General features: G+C 36.2%; 1 protein-coding gene and 1 non-coding gene across 8 annotated transcripts in view; both read left to right on the top strand.

The window, feature by feature from the left end:
- The window catches only part of DENND4A (DENN domain containing 4A), a 136,657-nt gene extending 112,702 nt beyond the window's left edge, over positions 1-23,955 (top strand). For 4 of the 7 annotated variants that reach the window (XM_027123360.1, XM_027123359.1, XM_027123365.1 and 1 more), the window contains 11 exons: positions 6,424-6,613; positions 10,427-10,521; positions 11,930-12,105; positions 12,200-12,346; positions 13,213-13,411; positions 13,645-13,899; positions 14,850-14,967; positions 15,084-15,110; positions 15,566-15,728; positions 15,894-15,958; positions 21,392-23,955. In XM_027123360.1, the coding sequence (XP_026979161.1) occupies positions 6,424-6,613; positions 10,427-10,521; positions 11,930-12,105; positions 12,200-12,346; positions 13,213-13,411; positions 13,645-13,899; positions 14,850-14,967; positions 15,084-15,110; positions 15,566-15,728; positions 15,894-15,958; positions 21,392-21,528 (1,572 nt within the window). In that variant the 3' untranslated portion in view covers positions 21,529-23,955. The remainder of the gene's footprint in view (positions 1-6,423; positions 6,614-10,426; positions 10,522-11,929; positions 12,106-12,199; positions 12,347-13,212; positions 13,412-13,644; positions 13,900-14,849; positions 14,968-15,083; positions 15,111-15,565; positions 15,729-15,893; positions 15,959-21,391) is intronic. The other 3 variants (XM_027123361.1, XM_027123364.1, XM_027123362.1) reach the window with 1 other exon arrangement.
- TRNAE-UUC (transfer RNA glutamic acid (anticodon UUC)) lies at positions 18,202-18,273 on the top strand. The gene has a single exon. It is a non-coding gene; the product is annotated as a tRNA-Glu (tRNA).
- Positions 23,956-25,470: the final 1,515 nt, after the last annotated feature.

The following is a 25,470-nucleotide window of genomic DNA, read 5'->3' as shown; positions in this document are numbered from 1 at the left end:
TTTTTTTTTTTTTTTTTTTTTTTTTTTTGCCGTACGTGGGCTTCTCACTGTTGTGGCCTCTCCCGTTGCGGAGCAAAGGCTCCGGACGCGCAGGCTCAGTGGCCATGCCTCACGGGCCTAGTCACTCCACAGCATGTGGGATCTTCCTGGACCGGGGCACAAACCCATGTCCGCTGCATCGGCAGGCGGACTCTAAACCACTGCACCACCAGGGAAGCCCTAATTTCATTCTTTTAAATGTAGCTGTCCAGTTTTCCCAACACCACTTGTTGAAGACACTGTCGTGTCTCCATTTTATATCCTTGCCTCCTTTGTCATAGATTAGTTGACCATAGGTGTGTGGGTTGATCTATATTTCTGTTTTTGTGCCAGTACCATATTGTCTTGATGACTGTAGCTTTGTATTATAGTCTGAAGTCAGGCAGTCTGATTCCTCCAGCTCCACTTTTTGCCCTCAAGACTGCTTTGGCTATTCTGTCTCCATAAAAATTTTAAGATTTTTTGTTCTAGTTCTGTAAAAAATGCCATTGGTAATTTAATAGGGATTGCACTGAATCTGTAGATTGCTTTAGGTAGTATAGTCATTTTCACAATATTGATTCTTCCAATCCAAGAACATGGTATATCTCTCCATCTGTTGGTATCATCTTTAATTTCTTCCGTCAGTATCTTACAGTTTTCTGCATACAGGTCTTTGGTCTCCCTAGGTAGGTTTATTCCTAGATATTTTATTCTTTTTGTTGCAGTGGTAAATGGAAGTGTTTCCTTAATTTCTCTTTCAGATTTTTCATCATTAATATATAGGAATGCAAGAGATTTCTGTGCATTAATTTTGTATCCTGAAACTTTACCAAATTCATTGATTAGCTCTAGTAGTTGTCTGGTGGCATCTTTAGGATTCTCTATGTATAGTATCATGTCATCTGCAAACAGTGACAGTTTTACTTCTTCTTTTCCAATTTGTATTCCTTTTATTTCTTTTTCTTCTCTGATTGCCATGGCTAGGACTTCCAAAACTATGTTGAATAATAAGGGTGAGAGTGGACATCCTTGTCTTGTTCCTGATCTTAGAGGAAATGCTTTCAGTTTTTCACCATTGAGAATGATGCTTGCTGTGGGTTTGTCATATATGGCCTTTATTATGCTGAGGTAGGTTCCCTCTATGCCCACTTTCTGGAGGGTTTTTTTATCCAGCGGTGTTGAATTTTGTCAAAAGCTTTTTCTGCATCTATTGAGATGATCATATGGTTTTTATTCTTCAATCTGTTAATATGGTGTATCACATTGATTGATTTCCGTATATTGAAGAATCCTTGCATCCCTGGGATAAATCCCACTTGATCATGGTGTATGATCCTTTTAATGTGTTGTTGGATTCTGTTTGCTAGTATTTTGTTGAGGATTTTTGCATCTATATTCATCAGTGATATTCTGTAATTTTCTGTTTTTGTAGTATCTTTGTCTGGTTTGGGTATGGGTGATGGTGGCCTCATAGAATGAGTTTGGGAGTGTTCCTTCCTCTGCAAATTTTTGGAAGAGTTTGAGAAGGATGGGTGTTAGCTCTTCTCTAAATGTTTGATAGAATTCACCTGTGAAGCCATCTGGTCCTGGACTTTTGTTTGTTGGAAGATTTTTTTTTTTTTTTTTTTTTTTTTTTTGCAGTACACGGGCCTCTCACTGTTGTGGCCTCTCCCGTTGCAGAGCACAGGCTCCAGACGCACAGGCTCAGCGGCCATGGCTCACGGGCCCAGCCGCTCCGCGGCATGTGGGATCTTCCCAGACCGGGGCACGAACCCGTGTCCCCTGCATCGGCAGGCGGGCTCTCAACCACTGTGCCACCAGGGAAGCCCTGTTGGAAGATTTTTAATCATAGTTTCAATTTCATTACTTGTGATTGGTCTGTTCATATTTTGTTTCCTCCTGGTTCAGTCTTGGAAGGTTATACCTTTCTAAGAATTTGTCCATTTCTTCCAGGTTGTGCATATCATTGGCATAGAGTTGCTTGTAGTAGTTTCTTAGGATGCTTTGTATTTCTGCGGTGTCTGTTGTAACTTCTCCTTTTTCACTTCTAATTTTATTGATTTGAATCCTCTCCCTCTTTTTCTTAATGAGTCTGGCTAATGGTTTACCAATTTTGTTTATCTTCTCAGAGAACCAGCTTTTAGTTTTATTGATCTTTGCTATTGTTTTCTTTGTTTCTATTTCATTTATTTCTGCTCTGATCTTTATGATTTCTTTCCTTCTGCTAACTTTGAGTTTTCTTTGTTCTTCTTTCTCTAGTTCCTTTAGGTGTAAGGTTAGATTGTTTATTTGAGATTTTTCTTGAGGTACGCTTGTATAGGTATAAACTTCACTCTTAGAACTGCTTTTGCTGCATCGCATAGGTTTTTGGATCATCATGTTTTCATTGGCATTTGTCTCTCGGTATTTTTTGATTTCCTCTTTGATTTCTTCAGTGATCTCTTGGTTATTTAGTAACGTATTGTTTAGCCTCCATGTGTTTGTGTTTTTTACGTTTTTGTCCCTGTAATTGATTTCTAATCTCATAGCATCATGGTCAGAAAAGATGCTTGATATGATTTCAGTTTTCTTAAATTTACTGAGGCTTGATTTGTGACCCAAGTTATGATCCATCCTGGAGAATGTTCTGTTTGCCCTTGAGAAGAAAGTGTAATCTGCTGTTTTTGGATGGAATGTCCTATAAATATCAATTAAATCTGTCTGGTCTATTGTGTCATTTAAAGCTTCTGTTTCCTTATTAATTTTCTGTTTGGATGATCTGTCGATTGGTTTAAGTGAGGCATTAAAGTCCCCCACTATTATTGTGTTACTGTCGATTTCCTCTTTTATAGCTGTTAGCAGTTGCCTTATGTATTGAGGTGCTCCTATGTTGTGTGCATATATATTTATAATTGTTACATCTTTTTCTTGGATTGATCCCTTGATCATTATGTAGTGTCCTTCCTTGTCTCTTGTAACATTCTTTATTTTAAAGTCTATTTTATCTGATATGAGTATAGCTACTCCAGCTTTCTTTTGATTTCCATTTGCATGGAATATCTTTTTCCATCCCCTCACTTTCAGTCTGTATGTGTCCCTAGGGCTGAAGTGGGTCTCTTGTAGACAGCATATATATGGGTCTTGTTTTTGTATCCATTCAGCAAGTCTGTGTCTTTTGGTTGGAGCATTTAATCCATTCACGTTTAAGGTAATTATCGATAATGTATGTTCCTATGAGCATTTTCTTAATTGTTTTGGGTTTGTTTTTGTAGGTCCTTTTCTTCTGTTTCCCACTTAGAGAAGTTCCTTTAGCATTTGTTGTAGAGCTCGTTTGGTGGTGCTGAATTCTCTTAGCTTTTGCTTGTCTGTAAAGCTTTTTATTTCTCTGTTGAATCTGAATGAGATCCTTGCCGGGTAGAGTAATCTTGGTTGTAGGTTCTTCCCTTTCATCACTTTAAGTATATCATGCCACTCCCTTCTGGCTTGTAGAGTTTCTGCTGAGAAATCAGCTGTTAACCTTATGGGAGTTCCCTTGTATGTTATTTGTCGTTTTTCCCTTGCTGCTTTCAATAATTTTTCTTTGTCTTTAATTTTTGCCAATTTGATTACTATGTGTCTCGGCGTGTTTCTCCTTGGGTTTATCCTGTATGGGACTCTCTGCACTTCCTGGACTTGGGTGGCTATTTCCTTTCCCATGTTAGGGAAGTTTTCGACTATAATCTCTTCAAATATTTTCTTGGGTCCTTTCTCTCTCTCTTCTCTTTCTGGGACCCCTATAATGTGAATGTTGTTGCATTTAATGTTGTCCCAGAGGTCTCTTAGGCTGTCTTCATTTCTTTTCATTCTTTTTTTCTTTATTCTGTTCCGCAGCAGTGAATTTCACCATCCTGTCTTCCAGGTCGCTTATCCGTTCTTCTGCCTTAGTTATTCTGCTATTGATTCCTTCTAGTGTAGTTTTCATTTCAGTTATTGTATGGTTCATCTCTGTTCTTTAATTCTTCTAGGTCTTTGTTAAACATTTCTTGTTAAACATTTCTTTGTTAAACATTTCTTTGTTAAACATTTCTCGATCTTTGCTTCCATTCTTTTTCCGATATCCTGGATCATCCTATCATTATTCTGAATTCTTTTTCTGGAAGGTTGCCTATGTCCACCTCATTTAGTTGTTTTTCTGGGGTTTTATCTTGTTCCCTCTGCCTTTTCATCTTGTCTGTCTTTCTGTGAATGTGGTTTTTGTTCCACAGGCTGCAGGATTGTAGTTTTGCTTGGCTTCAGCTGTCTGCCCTCTGGTGGATGAGACTATCTAAGAGGCTTGTGTAAGTTTCCTGATGGGAGGGACTGGTGGTGGGTAGAGCTGACTGTTGCTCTGGTGGGCAGAGCTCAGTAAAACTTTAATCCACTTGACTGTTGATGGGTGGGGCGGGGTTCCCTCCCCGTTGGTTCTTTGGCCTGAGGCAACCCAACACTGGAGCCTACCCAGTCTCTTTGGTGATGCTAATCGCTGACTCTGGGAGGGCTCACGTCAAGGAGTACTTCCCAGGACTTCTGCTGCCAGTGTCCTTGTCCTCACAGTGAGACAGAGCCACCCCCCCACCTCTGCAGGAGCCCCTCCAACACTAGCAGGTAGGTCTGGTTCAGTCTTATTTGGGGTCACTGCTCCTTCCCCTGGGTCCCGATGCACACACTACTTTGTGTGTGCCCTCCAAGAGTGGAGTCTCTGTTTCCCCAAGTCCTGTCGAATTCCTACAGTCAAATCCCACTAGCCTTCAAAGTCTGTTTCTCTAGGAATTCCTCCTCCCGTTGCTGGACCCCCAGGTTGGGAAGCCTGATGTGGGGCTCAGAACCTTCACTCTAGCGGGTGAACTTCTGTGGTATAAGTGTTCTCCAGTTTGTTAGTCACCCACCCAGCAGTTATGGGATTTGACTTTATTGTGATTGTGCCCCTCCTACCGTCTCGTTGTGGCTTCTTCTTTGTCTTTGATTGTGGGATATCTTTTTTTGGTGATTTCCAGTGTCTTTCTGTCAGTGATTGTTCAGCCGTTAGTTGTGATTCCGGCGTTCTCGCAGGAGGGAGTGAGAGCATGTCCTTCTACTCCGTCATCTTGAACCAATCTCTATAAGACCCCTTTTTTAAAACCTTTTTTTTTAAAATTTTTATTGAAGTATGGTTGATTTACAGTGTCGTGTTAGTTTCAGGTATACAGCACAGTGATTCAGCTATATACACATATATATTCTTTTTTTTAAAATTTATTTATTTTTGGCTGCATTGGGTCTTCATTGCTGCACGGGGGCTTTCTCTAGTTGCAGCGAGTGGGGGCTACTCTTCGTTGTGGTGCGTGGGCTTCTCATTGCGGTGGCTTCTCTTGTTGCAGAGCAGGGGCTCTAGGCACACAGGCTTCAGTAGTTGTGGCTCTTGGGCTCTAGAGCACAGGCTCAGTAGTTGTGGCGCATGGGCTTAGTTGCTCCATAGCATGTGGGATCATCCTGGACCAGGGCTCGAACCCACGTCCCCTGCTCTGGCAGGCGGATTCTTAACCATTGCACCACCAGGGAAGTCCCTTAAAACCTTTTTAAATTCCTTAAAATACTTGCAGTTGGACAAAACAAAAATTTGAACGTTATCTCATGGGGTTTTCAGTATGTGTAGAGGTTTCATAGTGATTAAGAGACTCACCCTACTGACATTCGTTATCGGTATATTATTATATATGAAGTGGTACAATACTAATTTTAAGTCAACTGTAAATGATTAGGTATATGTATTGCAATCCCTAGAGCACCCACTAAATAAAAAACACAATGAGATATAGCCAAAAAGCCAATAAAAATTTTCAAGTAATATTAAAAGTAACTCAGTAACACATACACACACACACCTGTGTATTATCTGGGCAGTGGAATTACAGTTATTAAAAAAAATTTTTTTCTTCATACAAAAGTCTATCAAATTTTCTTACATATTACTGGTGTAACCAGGAAAAAATACTTCTACTTTGGTGTTCTCAAAAATGAAAACTAGAAATACATGTCTTTGAAACCTGGATTGTTATGGAAAAGAATAAAATGTAAACATAAATGAAATTAAAAGAGATTAAAATGTAATTTTCTAATGGTATCATCCTGGGCTGGGATTTGCAGGGAAGAAAATTAACAATAAACAAAGACTTAAAGTTAGCAGTTATCTAACTAACAGGTACCTGCTTTGATCTAACTAAGAAATGCTGTCTTAAAAATTGATCTCCAGCTTATGTTTGTCCAGTATGCCCTTGTAAAATTGGTTGGGGTTTTTTTCCCACTAGAAGTTGTAATGTTAATTAACTGATCATCTGAGTAATTAGGCGTTTCCTCTGCCTTTGAAGTGAACTTTTAAATAACTAACTTTAAATATGAAGGAAATTAAGCTTATAATTATGTTCTTAGGATCAAAGTTCTGATCGTACCAGTCTTTCTTCAGTGGGAGCCCAGGATTCTGAATCTACCTCTTTAACAGATGAAGATGTCTGCCACGAGTTGGAAGGAGCCACTTCTTGCCAGGAAAGCAGTGCCACTGCAGGGACTAAGGGAATTGATTTCAGCAGAACAAGCCTGGAAGGTTCTTCCTCCTTAGAAGGTTTGTCCAAACAGCTCGGTCATACTGCATTTGATTTGTGGTACCTTTACTTTTTCTCCTTTATGTTTAATTTTGTAAAAGATTTGCATGGCTCAAAACAATACAGAACCAAGGCACTTTCAGAGAAGTCTAGCTTCTTCCATCCTCATCCCTTAATCTTGGTTTGTTACTGTCCCTAGAGGTAGCCATTTTTATTCATTTTGATTTATCCTTTCATTGTTGCTTTTTTTAATGTGTTTTTTAATGTGTTTTAAAAAGTATGTGTGTGTTTGTGTGTTCTTAATACTTCCTTGTCTTCTTACTCAAAAGGTAACATGCTATAAACACTTAACTGTTCCTTGCTTTTTTCACTTAACACTATATGCTGAAGAGCATTCCATATCATCACATAGTGTTGTCCCTCATTCATTTTTACGGTTGCATTGTTCATCATGTGTGGATGTATTGGTTTATTTTAACCACTTCCCTGTTGATGGACTTTAAGTTCTCAGTGTTTAACTGTTATAAATAATACTGTGATGCATATATGTCATATTATACTTTTGCCAGGGTATTTTTGGAAGATACTTCCAAGTTTTATCTTGAAGTGATATTGCCAGGTTCCTTCCTCAGGGGTATACTGTTTTGTATTCCCACAGGTAGTATATAAGAATACCTATTTTGGGCTTCCCTGGTGGCGCAGTGGTTGAGAGTCCACCTGCCGATGCAGGGGACACGGGTTCGTGCCCCGGTCCGGGAAGATCCCACATGCCGCGGAGCGGCTGGGTCCGTGAGCCATGGCCGCTGAGTCTGCACGTACGGAGCCTGTGCTCCGCAACGGGAGGGGCCACAGCAGTGAGAGGCACGCATACCGCAAAAAAAAAAGAATACCTATTTCCCCACAGCCTTGTGAAGAAAATATGTTAGCACACTTTTCAGATTTTTGCCATCTGATAGGTGAAGAATGTATTTCAATTTAGTTTTCATTTTTCTTTATCTTATAAATTAAGTTGCATATCCATTTATGTGTTTAAGGACTATTTGTGTTTCTTTTTCTGTGAACTGTCCTTTGCCTACATTTCACTTTCACTTTTTGGTCCTCCCCACTTTTTTTAAGTTTTAATAGCTCTTTTTTATGTTAGGGAATTAATCCTTTGTCTCTTATATAAGTGGCAGATGCTTTTTCCAAGTTTGTCAAGTTCAGGGATTTTTATTTTCCCCACATAAAACTTTTTAATTTTATGTCATCAAATTTATCAGTTTTTGCCCTATTGCTTCTGGATTTTGAGTTATTAGGAAAGATTTCCCCTTCCCTAGGCTCACCACTGTTTTCTTCTCATACTTCTCTGATTTCCTTTTTAACATTTTCTGGGGTCAGCAGACTTTTTCTGTAAAGGGCTATATTGTAAATAGTTTAGGTTTTGTGGGCCACATACATCTCTGTCACATATTCTTTTTTGTCTTTTTCTTTTTTTTAACAGTGCTTTAAAATGTTAAAATTATTCTGAGTTTGTGGTCATACAAAAATAGATTTGACCCCTGATTTAAATATTTAATCCATTTGAAAGTTATCCTGTTATATGATGTGAGGAATGAATGCATTATAATGTTTTTCAAATTTGCATCTTTGCTACTTTAAAAAGCTTTTATTGTGGAAATAGTCAATCACAAAAGTAGAAGGAATAGCACAATGAACTCCCACGTACCCTTCACACAACTTCAGCAACTATCAACAAATGGCCAATCTTGTTTTATCTTTTCCGCCTCTCTTCTGCTGCCAACATTTTTTCCTTCCCCACTGGATTATTTTAAAGTAAATCCCAAACAATATATAATTTTATTCATAAATACTTCAACATGTATTGATATATCTAAAACATAAGGACTTTAATGTTATATCTTTGTAACTTTTTATTAAAGTTTATTTAATACATTTATTATTTACTCTATGTTATACATGTAGTGTGTACATTTTTATGTATGTAAACACTGTACATTTCACAAATTGAGGACAACTGATTAACCAGTATCAGATTAAGAGGCAGAACCTTGGGACTTCCCTGGTGGTCCAGTGGTTAAGACTCTTTGCTCCCAATGCAGGGGGCCTGGGTTCGATCCCTAGTCAGGAAGCTAGATCCCACATGCCACAACTAAAGAGCCTGCATGCCGCAATGAAGCTCCTGCATAATGCAGCTTAAGACCTGGTGCAGCCAAATAAATAAATAAATGTTTGCGGGGAGTGGAGAAAAAAGAAAGAAACACAACATAAACAGCATCCAGAACCCCCTCTCATAACCACATCTACTCACCACTCCCTTCACAGATGAACATCATCTTCTAACACTGTATGTCAGCATGGCCATTTTTGAACATGTTATGGACTCATACAGTATCTTTTGTGAAGCATTCATTTGTTTTCAAAACAAAATTGTAGTATTATTATCATATTTTTAATGTGACAATATTTATCGTATATCTTATATAAAATATATACTTAAATTTTCACAACTATCTCACGAAACTCTTTTTATAGGTGGTTTGTTCAAATTGAGACCCAAACAAGGTCCACTTGTTGCATTTGTTTGATATGTCTACTAACTTCCTCTCATCTTTGTTCCCTGTTTTTTCCCCCTTTCGTATATTCATGAAGAAATCAGGTGATTAGTTCCCAGCCTCTTATTTTTTTTTTCTAACATGCAAGAACTGTTTATTGAGCTAAGTAAATAAGACTTACCTCACAACCTGATTCGTATTTGCTAAAAAGAATATTTATTCTGTGCTGTAGATTGATGAGATATAAGAGGTAGGCTGCCCACATAAATGACTGAATTAGTCAAGGCTGATAGCAATTTTGAACTAGCTTTAGCAGACGGGGATTACAGAAGGTTATTGGGGGACCATCAGGAAAGAACTCTAGTTGCCACCATTTCTAATCATCTTCAAGGATGATGTGAAGCTTCAGCTCTCTCTCCACCTCTCTGCTTGTCTGTGTGGCAGAGCCTAGGGCTAGAGGAAGCTCTAGAGCTATCTTTTTTTTCTCCCTTGTCATTTATTTGCTGAAGCAATCAGATCATTAGTCTGGATTATGCATCCCCATGGTGGTGTTTAACATGTTTTCCTATCCTCTCTATTTCTTGGAACTGATAGTTTATACTGTTACTTTTTTTTAACCTTTATATTTATAAAAATACCATTGTTCATTCATAAAATGTAGTAACTACTGGGAAAAAAAAGTATAGAAAATGTATTGATTACTTCCAGTTTTCCTAACTAGATATAGCCACTGTCAGCAATTGACTTGACCACAGAACTGCCCTTATTTTGTTGTCATTTTAATACCTGCTAATATCCCTTTGCTCTTAAGAATGTACTTGGAAACTCTTCCCTAGTGTTTAAAAGCAAGATTACTGTTCCAGATTTTAAAGATCCTTATAAGGCAGAGAGTTGCCAGTAATTCTTTTCATGATCTGAAATAAGATCAGCTATTTTATACTTTTTAGACCTTAGAACTAAACACGTTCTTTTATCTAAAACATGTAAGAATAGAAACAGCAAAACAGTAATTACAAACAACTGGAATGCCTTCTAGTCTGTACAAAGTGCTTAATAAGTGAGTAATGAATTAAAGCACATTTCCTTAGGTGTACACAAAGGCATATGTTGAAAAACATTTTTCATTATTTATTTGCTTTTTCTTAAATTACCTTTATCATCTTAAATAGTTTTAAATAAAACTGTTTGACATTTTACCAGAGAATTTATGAAAGTGAAAGATTCTCATATCCTTTCTGTTAATTTTAATGGTTTTGCTCTTTGTTTTTTAATAATGAACAGGATCCTTGTCCAAGTTTGCCTTACCTGGGAAATCAGAAGTGGCATCTTCCTGCAACATGAGTAATACAAATATCTTCCAGAACTATGCAATGGAGGTACAATTTAATCAAAAGAACATCTTCATGTACTACTTAATAAAATTTACATTTCTTAAGTGCTGATAGTCTCTGGTAGAGTGATAAAAAGTTAAATATATGGCATCTGAAAATTTCAGAATGTATATTGCTCCTGAATAAACTTAAAATTTATCTAGTATTTCAGATTATTGAAGTCACATGACTTCTTCTGTTTAGAAAAGTTCCATACTTCCTTTCATGTTTATCAACATACAAAAGCATTTTTATTTCCAGTATTTATATTTACCCCTTGTTTTATGTATGTCCTCTTTGAATTTTTATTACACTTTTATTTTTCTTTTTTGTTTTGGCCGTACCACACGGCATGCGGGATCTTAGTTCCCCAACCAGGGATTGAACCCGCACCCCCTGCGGTGGAAGCACGGAGTCCCTATTTCACAACTTAAACACTTGTAACTAATTTTGCTGTGCAGGCACACTTTTTGGATGAGGATACAGGGAGCAGTTTTGGCATTTGTGTCAACTTTTTCCATCATGTTTTTCATTCTTTGTGTCAGTTTGATATAGATATCTGCTGGGTATGCTGCTGTATCCCATTTTCTTGCAATAAAAAGGTTATAGTTTTACACTTTAAAAACTTTCCCTAATTTTTGTGTAAAAATTGCTTCCAAATACATTTGTGTTTCTGTTTCACACTAATTCGCATAAATTTGGAAAATAAATTTGCATGCAGCTGGAAAATAAATGATGAGCACTGATGTTGCAGTTTACAAAGTTTCTGATGGCTTCAGGAATTTCTATATTTTAATGTAATGAACAGCATTTACATTTATCTATAGCAATGTTTCTTAAACTGTCTGTAGTGACAGACCAGGGTTTTTTTTGTTGCTGATTTTAAGTTCCAATCTGTCATGGCTGTTACTCTTCTAAAATCTACTGATCACCGACTTAGCTGTTACAGCAATTAGTTTACAGGTCTCCAAATCCTCTTCTCAGTTTCTTCACTTAGCTCATCACAAACCAGTAAGAGTTTGTGGACCAGCTCCTTACTGGTGACCACACTTTGAGTAGCACAGATCTATAACATGTAATTACCAATACCTATTTTGTGTATTAACAAAGTAATACTTGGGTTTAGTTTTCCATTAATAAAATCATGGCAGATTTTATAGTACGTAATTATAATGGTAAAAATCCTCACTTAAATGCAAGTTTCCCTTTCAGGCAAAAGTTTTGGAATAGACTTAGGTGAAATAGTTAAAGATGAGTATATATTATATAATGTACTGGATGTAATCCATTCTTCATTTGTAACTTCTGAATCCTTCTGAGTTTTACTTTTCCAGTAGATATATGAATTGAAATGGTTTTTAAATTGTAATTGCACTAACCGGCTTACTTTATAAAATGCTGTTTTCTCCCATAGGTTCTTATCTCGAGCTGCTCTCGTTGTAGAACCTGTGATTGTCTTGTCCATGATGAGGAAATCATGGCTGGCTGGACAGCAGATGATTCAAATCTCAATACAACCTGCCCATTTTGTGGCAATCTTTTCTTGCCCTTTCTGAACATCGAAATAAGAGATTTAAGACGACCTGGAAGGTAATGATTTATGCTTTTCTTCCCCTTCATGTTTAAGGATCATGTTTCCTAGAATATCTCTTTTCTCAAAAAGCTCCTTTGATTCACATTACAGATACTTTTTGAAGTCAAGCCCGTCTACAGAAAATATGCATTTTCCATCCTCCTTTTCAAGGCAGACAAGGCAGTCTTGTATCTCAACATCAGCCTCTGGTCTTGACACATCTGTTCTCTCTGTTCGAGGGAATTTTGATCTAAATAGGTAATTATGATTATGTGGAACTATATTTTAACAACATATACTATACATTTCAAGTAATGACAGAAGAATTAGCTGACCATTTTAAGGTTTAAATTCCTATGTATAATAGATTCTTAATCTCAAGTTCTTATTCCTAATTAATTATCTCTCTCTCTTGAGGAATTAAGTCAGTACTGAGGTACTTCTACTTTGCAGTATTTAATTTTCTACTTAGGAATATTTAATAATCTAAGAAAACATTTGGAGCTGATAGATGAACTATAAAATCAAACTAAGACTTACACAGTAAGCCTAATACAAGTAAGTCTGTGCTTAAAACAAATGCGGAGATCGACTCCATTTTGGAGAAGTGCCAAATACACCAAATATAGCTGGGCAAGTGAAGCTATATTGGTAAATGCATGTGCAAAAGAAAATGCCTACATAGTACTAGCAGGCTAGCATGACCTGTTTGATCCTGAATGCTTAGACTGCAAAACTGCAAATCTGTGTGTGTCCCTTCTTTCATCATAGGTCTATTATAGCCCTTTCTTTGTCTCCCACTAGCTCTGACTCCTGAAAGAATAGGTGCCTATTTTTTTTGCTTTGTATCCTCGGGCCTACTGTGGTTCCTGCAGTATAAAAGTTGTCCACTAAATGTTTTGAACAAATGACTGACTCTGTATATTTAAAGTTTACTGGATAAAAAGGAAATTACCATGACTAGGCTACTTTAAACTGTATCCTTTTTCCCAGCCAAAGCCTGATTAACATCTTTCCTTCCTTTTACTTTGCTATGTGCATCTCTGATTCTAAAGAAGAACATGGTCAGTGAAATAAAGTAAATCTAGACAGTGATACGCTTTTTTCTTTTTTCAATGCCCAAGCAAATCAAAGTTGCTCGAAAATACATGTGCCCGAAGTATTCAGATCCCTGCTGATAGATCAAAAGCAGCTTTGTCAAAATGTCCAGTATTTCCAATGGCCAGGAGTGTTAGTACTTATGGCACCTTGGATAAGGAAGACAATGGAGGACAGAAGCTCATTCCTACAGGCAGCCTGCCAACTACTTTACAAGGAGCTACAGTATGTATTTTGGTGTTTTTTACAATTTGGACATTGATAATTTACATATGAGTTTGTTCCCCTTGTGCTAAACAGCCTTATAAGCTTCAATTTTATTATTGTTAAGAAGAGTGTCTTGTTACATGATACAGTTTCATTTCTAATTATATGGAAATCATCGACAGGAATTTTTTTTAATGATTTAGTATCATCAATCTTGTAATTGCTATTTATGGTTTTTATTTATTCAACAGGATTCTTTAGGATTAGAATGGCACCTCCCAAGTCCAGATCCTATCACTGTTCCATATCTTAGTCCTTTAGTGGTATGGAAGGAACTTGAAAGCTTATTGGAAAATGAAGGTGATCATGCAATAACAGTGGCAGACTTTGTGGACCATCATCCAATTGTTTTTTGGAACCTGGTGTGGTATTTTAGACGTCTTGACTTACCCAGTAATTTACCTGGATTGATTCTTTCTTCTGAGCATTGTAACAAGTATTCAAAGGTATGAGAGTAAAAATTAACTAAAAGCCAGTGCTACTGTCACCATTGTAATGTTTGCATATTCCTAATGACAAAAAAGTAATTTTATGCTGAATATTTTTAATAACCATCTGAATCAATAAAGTTGTTGCAAATAATTTTTCTCCTTACAGTCTAGCAGTAAGACAGTCATGTTTTTTAGACTTCTTATAAAGTTTACACAAAATGGACTTGACTTTTTGTTATAGCCTCAAGAATAAACTGTAAATGACTCTTATGAGAAGACTTTGTGAGTTTGCCCCACTCATGCCTCATACCTCCTTCAGAAATAAGCCTAACACTTTAGTTGGACACCTGTAATTCATATCGCAGTCATGTACTACCATTCTCATTACTTTACTGTGAATTTTTGTTTAACATTTAAGTAGTTTGTTATATGTTCACTCGTATTTTTGATATGTTGCTCTATTAAAGCATTTTTTTTCTTTTTCATATGCTGTCACTGGCACTAAATGGCAAAGTGTCTAAGTTCAGGAACTTTGTCTTCTCCCTTCTTGTACTTCATGTCTGTGATTGTGCATGTGTTTGGATTTTCAGTACATGGTGAATGAGAGGTTAACTCAGTCAGAGCATCTTCGCTAGGGTCTTGAACTGATGGAGAATGGGGCTCCTGGATTCATCTTTCTGTGGAGCCTTAGTCATAAGCTGGTCAAGATTAGCCCTTCATGGTACCCTTTCTCACTGATCTTAGTACTTTGTTAAATCTGCTACTTTAGGGATCGCTGGCTTCTCAACTCAGGTCATCTCCCTTCGGTAGGTTATAAAATGCAGACAAATCAGTGATTTTTCTGTTCTCTTTTCTCTCTTGCACACATGCATCCTAAAAAATATTTTTAAGGCTCTTTATAAAATATTTACAAAACATTGTCATATAAGGATCATTAATGAATGTTTTTTTATTCTTCAACACAGATTCCTCGCCACTGTATGTCTGAAGACAGTAAATATGTTTTAATACAAATGTTGTGGGACAATATGAAATTACATCAGGATCCAGGACAGCCGTTGTACATCCTCTGGAATGCCCACAGTAAGTGCTGTCATAGAATGTTGATGTCCTTCATATGAGAGTACTCTCTACTTGCTTTAAATAGCCTAAACTAATGTGTAACTGACTTTTATTTTACACTACTTTTTGTCTTACAGGTCAAAATCGTACTCTTTTGTTTGAGAGTGAGTGTTAAGTTTGCTGTTTTTAGTATTATTGTCTATGGAGGTCAAGGGGTTGTTTTTGTTTTTTGAGTGGTGCTGTGTATGTGCTGGAGGGGTTTTGTTTTGTAGAGTTTTGTTTTTAGCACATTGCTTGTCCCTATTTCTTCTTTGTACTTATTTTTTGTTTGTCTCCATCCCAGGCTGCTGATTTAAAATTCCTTCCAGGGGCTGTATTAAGGAAAACAGTATTTTTAGTTATTGTGTATTTGAGCCTTCAAGCTTATTTTTATCATTATTTGTCTTATTTCTTCCTTTTTTCTTCTTACTTCATTCTTAGATTTCAGTTCTTTTATCTATTGCCCTTAATTTATTTTTATTGCTTTGTAACTTTTTAAATAGCTGTCAGTTGCTGCTTAATTACATTCTGCTTTCTACACAGAACATTTTTCTTCATCTGCTCTTTTGTTCTTTTACAGCCCAGAAGTATCCAATGGTCCATTTATTGCAAAAAGGTGATAATTCATTTAACCAGGAACTATTGAAAAATATGGTAAAAAGCATTAAAATGAATGATGTCTATGGACCAATGAGTCAGATTTTAGAGACACTGAATAAATGTCCTCATTTTAAAAGACAGAGGTAAGTCATTCTTTTAAATGAATATATTGTTCCTCTAAGCAGATTCATATTGTTTGCTGAGTGATTTGTTAGAATATCTCACACTTATATTAACATAAAAATTTTTGTAGATATGTATAGAGTGTTTGAATAGTAATATCTTCTCCACTTCTTTTTTCCCCCTAGGAGTTTATATAGAGAAATACTGTTTCTCTCACTTGTGGCACTGGGAAGAGAAAACATTGATATAGGTAATTCAGCATAACATGTAATATTTATATATCATGGTATAGTTTTCGAAGTGTTTTTATATTGGTAGTCTTAATTAGTTTAATACAAAATTATATTAATATAATACAACTGTGTCTGATTTTTTTAATATAAGGTAAAAGATACTTTGATATTTTGGTCATGTTGGTAATAATAATGATAAATAATGAAAGCTAACATTTTTTGAGGGCTTATTATGTGCCTTACATTGTAGCAAGTAGTTTCCATATTTTATCTCATATAATCCTCAAAATCCCTATGAGATGGGTACTGTTATCATTTCCATTTTATTACTGAGGCAACTGAGGATCCAAGAGGGTAAATGACTTAAACTTGGGTTTCACAGCAATAACGGAGCCATATCTGAACCAAGCAGTCTTAATTTCCAATCCCATGCTTTTAACTATTGTGTCATATCACTAATGACATTAAGCTTGTTTCAGAAAAAATGTAATGTAGCTAAATATATATTTTAGGAGGTCTCAAACATTTTTGGTTGATCATCTTCTACTCTCAGTTATTGTGCTTGGCCTCCTTTAGAGTAACAAATAGAAAGTAAAAGGACTGAAAAAGATACTCCATGCAAATAGTACTAAAAAGGGAGCTAGAGTGACTATATTAATATCAGAAAAGATAGACGTTAGAGACAAAGAAGGACATTGTATAATGATGAAACAGTCAATCCACCAAGAATTATTAATTGTTTATAATAATTATAACATATATACAACTAACAACAGAGCCCCAAAATACATGAAGTAAAAACTAACAGAACTGGAGGGGGAAATAGACATTCAACCATAATAGAACAACTAGGCAGCAGATCAGCAAGGAAATAGAAGACTTGAACAGCACTGTAAACCAACTAGGCCTAAGAAACATCTACAGAACACACCATCCAACAACAACAAAATACACATTCTTCTCCACTGCACATGGAATATTGTCCAGGATAAACCAAATGTTAGGCCATAAAACAAGTCTCTCAGTAAATTTAAAAGGTTTGAAATCATACAAAGTATGTTCTCTAACCACAGTACAATGAAAAGAGAAATCAATAATAGAAGGAAAATTAAAAATTCACAAGTATATAGAAATTAAACAACACACTCCTAAATAGCAAATTGGTCAAAAAAATCATAATAGAAATTAGACAATACTTTGAGGTAAATGAAAATTTAAAACACAACATACCAAAACTTTGAGATTCAGTGAAAGCAGTTTCTACCTTAAGTAACTAGAAAAAGAATAGCGAACTACACCCAAAGCAAGCAGGAGGAAGGAAATAAATATTAGTGCAGAAATAAATAAAATAGAGAAACAGGGAAAATATTTTTAAAAATCGAGAAACTCATTGAAATCAAAAGTTTGTTTTTGAAAAGATCAACAAAATTGACAGACCTTTAAGCTAGACTAAGAGAAAAAGAGAGAAGACTCAAATTACTGAAATTAGGATAAAAGGGGTGATATTCCGGGACTTCCCTGGTGATGCAGTGGTTCAGAATCCACCTGTCAAAGCAGGGTACACGGGTTCGATGGTCCGGGAAGATCCCACATGCCGCAGAGCAGCTAAGTCCATGCACCACAACTACTGAGCCTGCACTCTAGGGCCCATGAACCACAACTACTGAGCCCACATGCCACAACTACTGAAGCCTGTGCACCTAGAGCCCATGCTCCGCAATGAGAAGCCACCGCGGTGAGAAGCCCGTGCACTGCAACGAAGAGTAGCCCCCGCTCGCCGCAGCTAGAGAAAGCCTGCATGCAGTCATGAAGACCCAACGCAGCCAAAAATTAAATAAATAGGTGGGATATTCCTACTGACCTTACAGAAATAAAAATAATTATTATAAATAATTATATGCCAACAAATTAGATAACCTAGAAGAGACAGGCAAATTCCTAGAAAGACATAAACTATAAAACTGATTCAAGAATAGAAAATCTTAATAGACCTATAACAAGTAAAGAGATTGAGTTAGTAATCAAAAATCGTCCCACAAAGAAAAGCCCAGGACCAGATGGTGAATTCTACCAGATGTTTAAAGAAGGATAATACCATTTGTTATGAACTGCATGTTTGTGTCCCCTACCCCCAAATTCATATATATTGAAGCCCTAATATGATAGTATTTGGAAGTAGAGCCTTTGGAAAGTAATTACATCATGAGGTTGGAGCCCCTAAGATGGTATTAGTATCCTTATAAGAAAAAGAGGAGGGAATTCCCTGGCGGTCCAGTGGTTAGGACTCAGCACTTTCACTGCTGTGGCCCAGGTTCAATTCCTGGTCATGGAACTAAGATCCCGCAAGCTGCATGGTGCAGCCAAAAAAAAACAAAAAGAAAAGTAAAAGAAAAAGAAGAGAGCTGTCCCTCTCTGTCTCAGCCACGTGAGGATACAAGGAGAAGACAGCTATCTGCAAACCAGGAAGAGTGCTCTTACCAGTCACCACATCTGCTGGCACCTTGATCTTGGACTTCCCAGCCTCCAGACTGTGAGAAATAAATGTTCATCATTTAAGCCACCCAGTCTGTGGTATTCTGTTACAGCAGCCCAAACTAAGACACTAACCCTTCACGAACTCTGACAAAAAAAGTAGAAGAAAAAGGAGTGCTACCTAGCTCATTCTATGTGTTAGGCCAATATTATTATGCTGACCAAGCCCAGACAAAGACATCACAAGAAAAGAAAATGAAAGAGCAATATCCCTTATTAATATAGATGCAGAAATCCTCAACAAAATACTAGTAAACCAAATCCAGCAACATAGAGAAAGGATTATTTGCCATGACAAAGTGGGATTTATCCCAGGGATGCAATGTTGGTTCAACATAAAAAACTCCATCAATGTAATACACCATATTAATAGAATGAAAGACAAAACCACATGATGTCTCAATAGACACAGAAAAAGCATTTGATAAAATTCAACAAACTAGGAATAGAAGGGAACATCCTCAACCTGATAAAGGGCATTTGTGAAAAACCCACAGTTAAAACCATACTCAATGGTGCAAAACAGGAAGTCTTCCCTTTAAGATCCAGAACAAGAAGAGGATGCCTTCTTCCACCACTTCTATTCAACATTGTACTGGAAGTTCTAGCTGGAGCTGCTAGGCAAGAAAAAGAAATAAAAGGCATCCAGATTGGAAAGGAAGAAGTTAAACTATATTTATAAACAACATGATCTTATGTATAGAAAACCCTAGAGATTCCACACCAGATCAAAATAGAACAAAACAAAAATCCCAAAATATTAGAGTTAATAAATGAATTCAGCAAGGTTGTAGGATATAAGATCAAGATACAAAAATCAGCTGAATTTCTGTAACTAGCAATGAATAATCCAAAATGAAATTAAGAAAGCAATTCCATTTACAGTAGCATCAAAAAGAATAAAATACTTAGGAGCTTGTTTAACCAAGGAGGTGAAAGACTTGTACAATGAAAATTACAAACATTGCTCAAAGAAATTAAAGATCATGTGAATGAATGGAAACATACCCCACGTTCATAAATTAGAAGACTAATATGCTTAAGATACCAGTACTACTCAATCTACAGATTCAGTGCAATTGCTGTCAAAACCCCAATGATGTTTTTTACAGAAATAGAAAAACCCATCCTAAAATTTATGGAATCTCAAGGGACCCCAAGTAGCCAGAACAATCTCAAAAAGAACAAATCTGGAGGACTCACACTAACTGATTTCAAAACTTACAGCAAAGCTACAGTAATCAAAACAGTGTGGTACTGGCATAAAGACAGACATATAGACCAGTGGAATAGAATAGACAGCCCAGAAATAAACCCTCACATTTATGGTAAAAATGATTTTTGACAAGAATGCCAACACCATTCTGTGGGGTAAAGACAGTCTTTTCAATAAATTGTTCTGGGAAAATGGGATATCCACTTAACAAAAGAATGAAGTTGGACCCTTATACAAAAATTAACTCAAAATGGGTTGAATACCTAAATGTGAGTCCTAAAACTATAAAACTATTAGAAGAAAACATAGGAAAAAAGCTTCATGACATGGATTTGTCAGTGATTTCTTGGATATGACACCCAAGGTACAGGCAACAAAAGAAAAAATAGGCAAATGGGGCATCATGAAAATTAAAGATTTCTGTGCATCAAAAGGTGGTATCAGGGCTTTCCTGGTGGCGCAGTGGTTGAGAGTCCACCTGCCAATGCAGGGGACACGGGTTCGTGCCCCGGTCCAGGAAGATCCCACATGCCATGGAGCGGCTAGGCCCGTGAGCCATGGCTGCTGAGCCTGTGCGTCCAGAGCCTGTGCTCCACAACGGGAGAGCACACAACAGTGAGAGGCCCGCGTACCGCAAAAAAAAAAAAAAAAACTACAATGGGATACCATCTCATACCATTAGATAGAATGGCTACTATCAAAAACCCAGAAAATAATGTGTTGGTTATTTTCTGGAAAATAAGGATATGAAAAAATTGGAACCCTTGCGCATTGTTAGTAGTAATATAAAATGGTATAGCTGCTGTCAAAACAATATGGCATTTCCCTTAAAAAATTAAATATAGAATTTCCACATTATCCAGCAATTTCACTTCTGGGTATATACCCTGAAGAATTGAAAGCAGGGTCTCAAAGAGATATTAGTATACTCATGTTTATAGCAGTCTTATTCATAATAGCTGAAATGTGGAAGCAACCCAAGTGTCCATTGAAGGATGAGTGTATAAGCAAAATGGGATATATACATACAGTGAACTATTATTCAGCCTTAAAAAAGAAAAGAAATTCTGACATATGCTACAACATGAATGAACCTTGAAGACATTATATTAAGTGAAATATGCCAGTCACAAAAAGACAAATACTGTATGATTCCACTTAAGAAGTACTTAAAGAAGCCAAAATCATAGAGACAGAAGTAGAATTAGAGTTGACAGGAGCTGGGGGGAGGGGAGAGGAGTATTATTATTTAATGGGTATAGAGTTTCAGTTTCACAAGGTGAAAAGAGTTATGGAGATGGACGGTGGTGATGATTGCACAACATTATGAATATATGTATACATTCAGAACTGTGAATGTATACCACAGAACTGTATGTATACCACAGAACTGTGCACTTAAAAATGGTTATGATGGTAAATTTTATATGTATTTTACCAAAATTTTTTAATTTGGGAAAGAAGAATTTTAAACAGTTGACATCTTAGTACTTCACGTTTCAGTGGTCTGTGTAACCTAGCTCTAAATGCTACGGACTCTAAGGTCCCCATTCCAGCTCTGAAATTCTGTGTTGGCAGAAATGACCTAGAGATTCCTTCTTGGCTTCTAATTTTGTGGTTCTGTAGTATTACAAAAACTTGATTGCTGATAATATCAAATATAAATTTCTTTATGCCTTTATTTCTTTATGAATTTTTGCAGATGCATTTGATAAAGAATACAAGGTGGCATATGATCGTCTCACACCTAGTCAAGTCAAGAGTACTCACAACTGTGATAGACCACCAAGTACAGGAGTGATGGAATGTCGAAAAACCTTTGGAGAACCTTATCTTTAAGATATGTGTGTGTATTTTTTCAATATGTATTGTGTAGTCAGTGTATAAAATAACACTTTTAGACTCTAACCTTTTTTCTTCAATTTTTGAAAATGCATTTGTAAATGGTTCAGGAAGTTCAGATAGTTTATGTACAGAGTGTCTTAAGAAAATACTAACAAGTGGGAGAGAGCTACTTTGTTTCCCATTTCTTTGTTTTCTCTTCTCCCATACAAGTAATTAAGTATTTTTGTGATGAAAAAATCCATGAACAAAATTGGTTCCCATAGAATAAGACAACTGTTTTATGGATTCTTTTGGAAGAGACAGATTGAAAAATCATGTATGGAACTTAAACAAATGTAAGAACAAAGTATCTCCTGTTTTCATAGACTACTCAAATGTTTTGACCGTGAAGTTGTATTATACATATTTTAACTTGTTTATAATAAGTTGATATTTTTTTAATTTTTAAACTTAATATAGCAAACAAAATGAACTTAATCTTATGAAGCAAGGTAATTAAGTGCTTATTTTCCTTGTCTGCTGCTATTTGAATTAATTAGTACAGCTGCAGATCTCTATATGTATATCTATACTTTTTTTACTACTTGGAAGAATGATTCAGAAATGTCAGCGCTAGTGTTAGTGTTGTCCTAGGATCGCATATTAGTACTCCTGAGCCTGGCTGCAGTGGGTGAGTCATGGCAAGGGTGTGCATTGCCCAGACTGACTCACTGAGCCTTGTGGAAGGAGAGCCAGAGAGGTTCCAAATCTGCTTCTGTAAAATCAGGTTCAATATACCATGATTCCAAAATTTTCTCTATTGCTAATAGATACATACAATACACAGGGAAAATAGCTTATAGAGCCAAATATCAATTTAAATTCTAATATTCTACATGAACACTTATGTTAGGAAATATGTCAGACAGTTTATCCCAAATTCTACCTTTATTTTAATATCTAAAATATTGGGTATGATGCAAATTGTAGTATGTTTATCTGGAATATGACCTATTGGAGTATTCTGTTAATATTATATATATATCTATATATATATATATTATATATAAATATTCAAAATATTTTTTCAAAAGTAGAAAAATAATAACTCTCTAAAAGTACAGCCAGATAGAATTTCCCATATTGAGGAACCTGGCTTTTTCAATAAGCCTTCAGAATCTGGTTTATGGAATCTAAAATCCAGCAATATCCAGAAATAGACAGTAAATTGAATGTTTAAGTACCATGGGTATTAAATAGAATCTTAAAAAATATTTGTAGTCGCATTATTTCTAATATCACTTTCTTTGGGTAATTCTGATAAAAAAGTATCCTTTGGCTGTTAGAATTATTTATAGATTTTCAGTGTGTTCATGTGGTGTGTGTTTGAACACACTGTCATAATGAAGGAATTCTCTAGCCAGTTTCAAAGAAGGAAAAAATGAAAGGTCCTAAATTAGATGTGTAGAAGCCGGCAGAGTTCAGGACACTTTGGACTGGAGATACCTTAAAGTCCTGAGACTAAGAACCAGTTCAGCTGTAGAAAAAACACTTTTGAGTTCATCCCACTAGTGAATAGCACCAAGCTAAAACATTTCACAGCTTTCTACTCTGGGAAATAATGGGGAAAGTTTAAAAATGTAAAATTTTAGTTCAGTTAGTTTGGCGCTGAACTTGCTTACTTGAAAAGTCTGGTGCTGTGCACATGTATCTGCCTCTCTTTTGTAAATACCACTCTTGTCTTATCCTTCCTTCCTATTCAGGTCCACGCTTCACAGTCTAATTCAGTCTTACGTTCTCTAAGTCACAGTCATTTCAAAGTTGTCAAAGGAGAGAAACATTTGATAGATCAGGCTTTTGGCATTAGTGACAAACATCCCTCCAAACAGAATTCTGGGGTTCTATTCTGGTTTTTTGTTATTGTTTGTATAAGAACATCTTTCACTATTGATTATCTTTTCTTTAACACAAGCAATATATATGAATAACAGTTTATTGATTTCAAATATCTGACCAAAAAAAGTAAGGTAAAGCCCATTCTTTATGGTTCAGACTCATTTGGAAAAGTGAATGTAATTTTTATCTCCTTCCCCTGACACCAAGTTTTGTTTCTACTTTTGACTGGGTTTTATTTCCCCTATTTTCAATCCCCAGGGAATATTATTTGCACAAATTTACTCTTTAAAAATAAAACCTAAAACATGAATAGAGAGTGGTAAACCTTGATCAAAAGAAAATTAAAATGTAGATCATCCTTTGAAATAACTCCATACAAACTTTTCTTCAATTTTATCTCTGTTGACCATACATTTTAGAGAATCATGGCCAATCATGTTAGAGAGAAATACCCTTTTGCTACATTATCTGTCTTTTATTTTCTTACTCTTAGTTTTGTTTATCTGTTTACTAGTTGAAAATAAATCATGCCATGTCCTGGTACAACTTGTTTACTACTTCCTCCCATTGTGTTTTGAATGTCATACATTTGTATTTTATATCATATTTCAGTATTCAGTTTTTTCCTCCTGTTAGGGAGTTATGCAGTCTGGTCATATTCTGATTTTTGTCTTTTTTTTTTTTTTTCTTATTTTGTGGGGAGGATTTTTCCTTTAAAACCCTAAAGCCATTAGCTTATTTTATTTTAACGTTTTCTTAAAATGGCTTTCCATTTTTCTTTGTAGAGAAATAGCCCCTGAAAATGTTGGTTCAACATTTTAGGTGATATGCTTATTTTATTTTATTTCATGCTGGTAATTACTATGATACTTTAGTGCAGCTAGCAAGTGTCAACCTGCTGCATATAAAAGTTATGTTTACTTCTACATATTTTGTAAGTATATGGTAAGAAAATAACCATTTGTATGGTAATGTGCGATTGCCCAGCTTTATTTTTGTTTCTCCCACTAGAACTTGAAAGCTGCTATTAGGCACTTTATCTCAGAGCAGGAAGGAAAAGAGTATGCTGCCTCTTTGAGAGGGTCCTTGGTCTGCCTTTGTGCTAGTCTTAGCATGCTCTGCCCTTCCTGTTTGGATACAAGACAAAGTTTTATTTCAGAATTGAATTCTCTGGTAGCTGCATACCAGTTTACCTCAATACTCTCAGTACTTGGTATCTTCTTATTATCCCTTCATACTGCCCTCTTTCTCTGACCCCAAAGTAAGTACATTTGCTGGCTTAATTATTTTTGTTTACAAAATTAGTATTGGACAAATTAATATAGGAATTTGTCTCTGATTCAAAAAGTCTGTGTAAGATAACAGACTCTTCTGATAAAGTTACTGCAGCCTTTCCACAGTTGCTGTTCATTTGGATGGCTCCTTCCTTTTGTATTTAAAGATTTTCTTTTCAAACACAGTACTGTGATAAAACCATTGGAGCAACTGATGGAATTTTCTGTAAATGAAATTCTCCAGATTGGCCGGCTCATCACAGTTAAGGGCCTGAGGGCCAGAAGTATGCTTTGGTTGTACGGGCAGCCTTAGACCAGGGTATCCTGCCTGGTTCTAGTGACCCAACAGGGATGGACAACCCTGATCATTGGCCCTCTCTTTGTACCTTTCATAGGAACCAGGCCCAAAATACACTGCAAGCTGCACCCGCAGGGGGACCTTCCCACAAAGAGGGGGGCCAGAACCAAGGATATTCTGTGGCCCATTAGGCCAACCAGTTCTTCAAATGTATCTACCAGGCTGTGTCTTAAATATTAAATTCCAATTCTTGCCCCTTTTGGTACTTATCTTTAAATGATTATTAGGATATAGAATTTTTATGATACTTTCAGAGTATCACAAAAGGCCAAGCCTATAATTTGATAGAAGCATTTTCAGATCTGTTGATGAGTACAATATAATGTTCATAATGTACAGCAACCATTTAAACATATACTAATTTTTTAAAATTTGGAATACATCCTTTTTTTTTCTGGTACTACACAGAATCTTAACCCATTAAATTAG

The sequence above is a fragment of the Aethalodelphis obliquidens genome, unplaced genomic scaffold, assembly GCF_003676395.1.
Source record: "Aethalodelphis obliquidens isolate GAN/ISIS:26980383/991018 unplaced genomic scaffold, ASM367639v1 scaffold26, whole genome shotgun sequence".
Taxonomy (NCBI): Eukaryota; Metazoa; Chordata; class Mammalia; order Artiodactyla; family Delphinidae; genus Aethalodelphis; species Aethalodelphis obliquidens.
The sequence above is the reverse complement of the archived record's forward strand: the minus strand, read 5'-3'. Positions and strand labels throughout refer to the sequence as shown.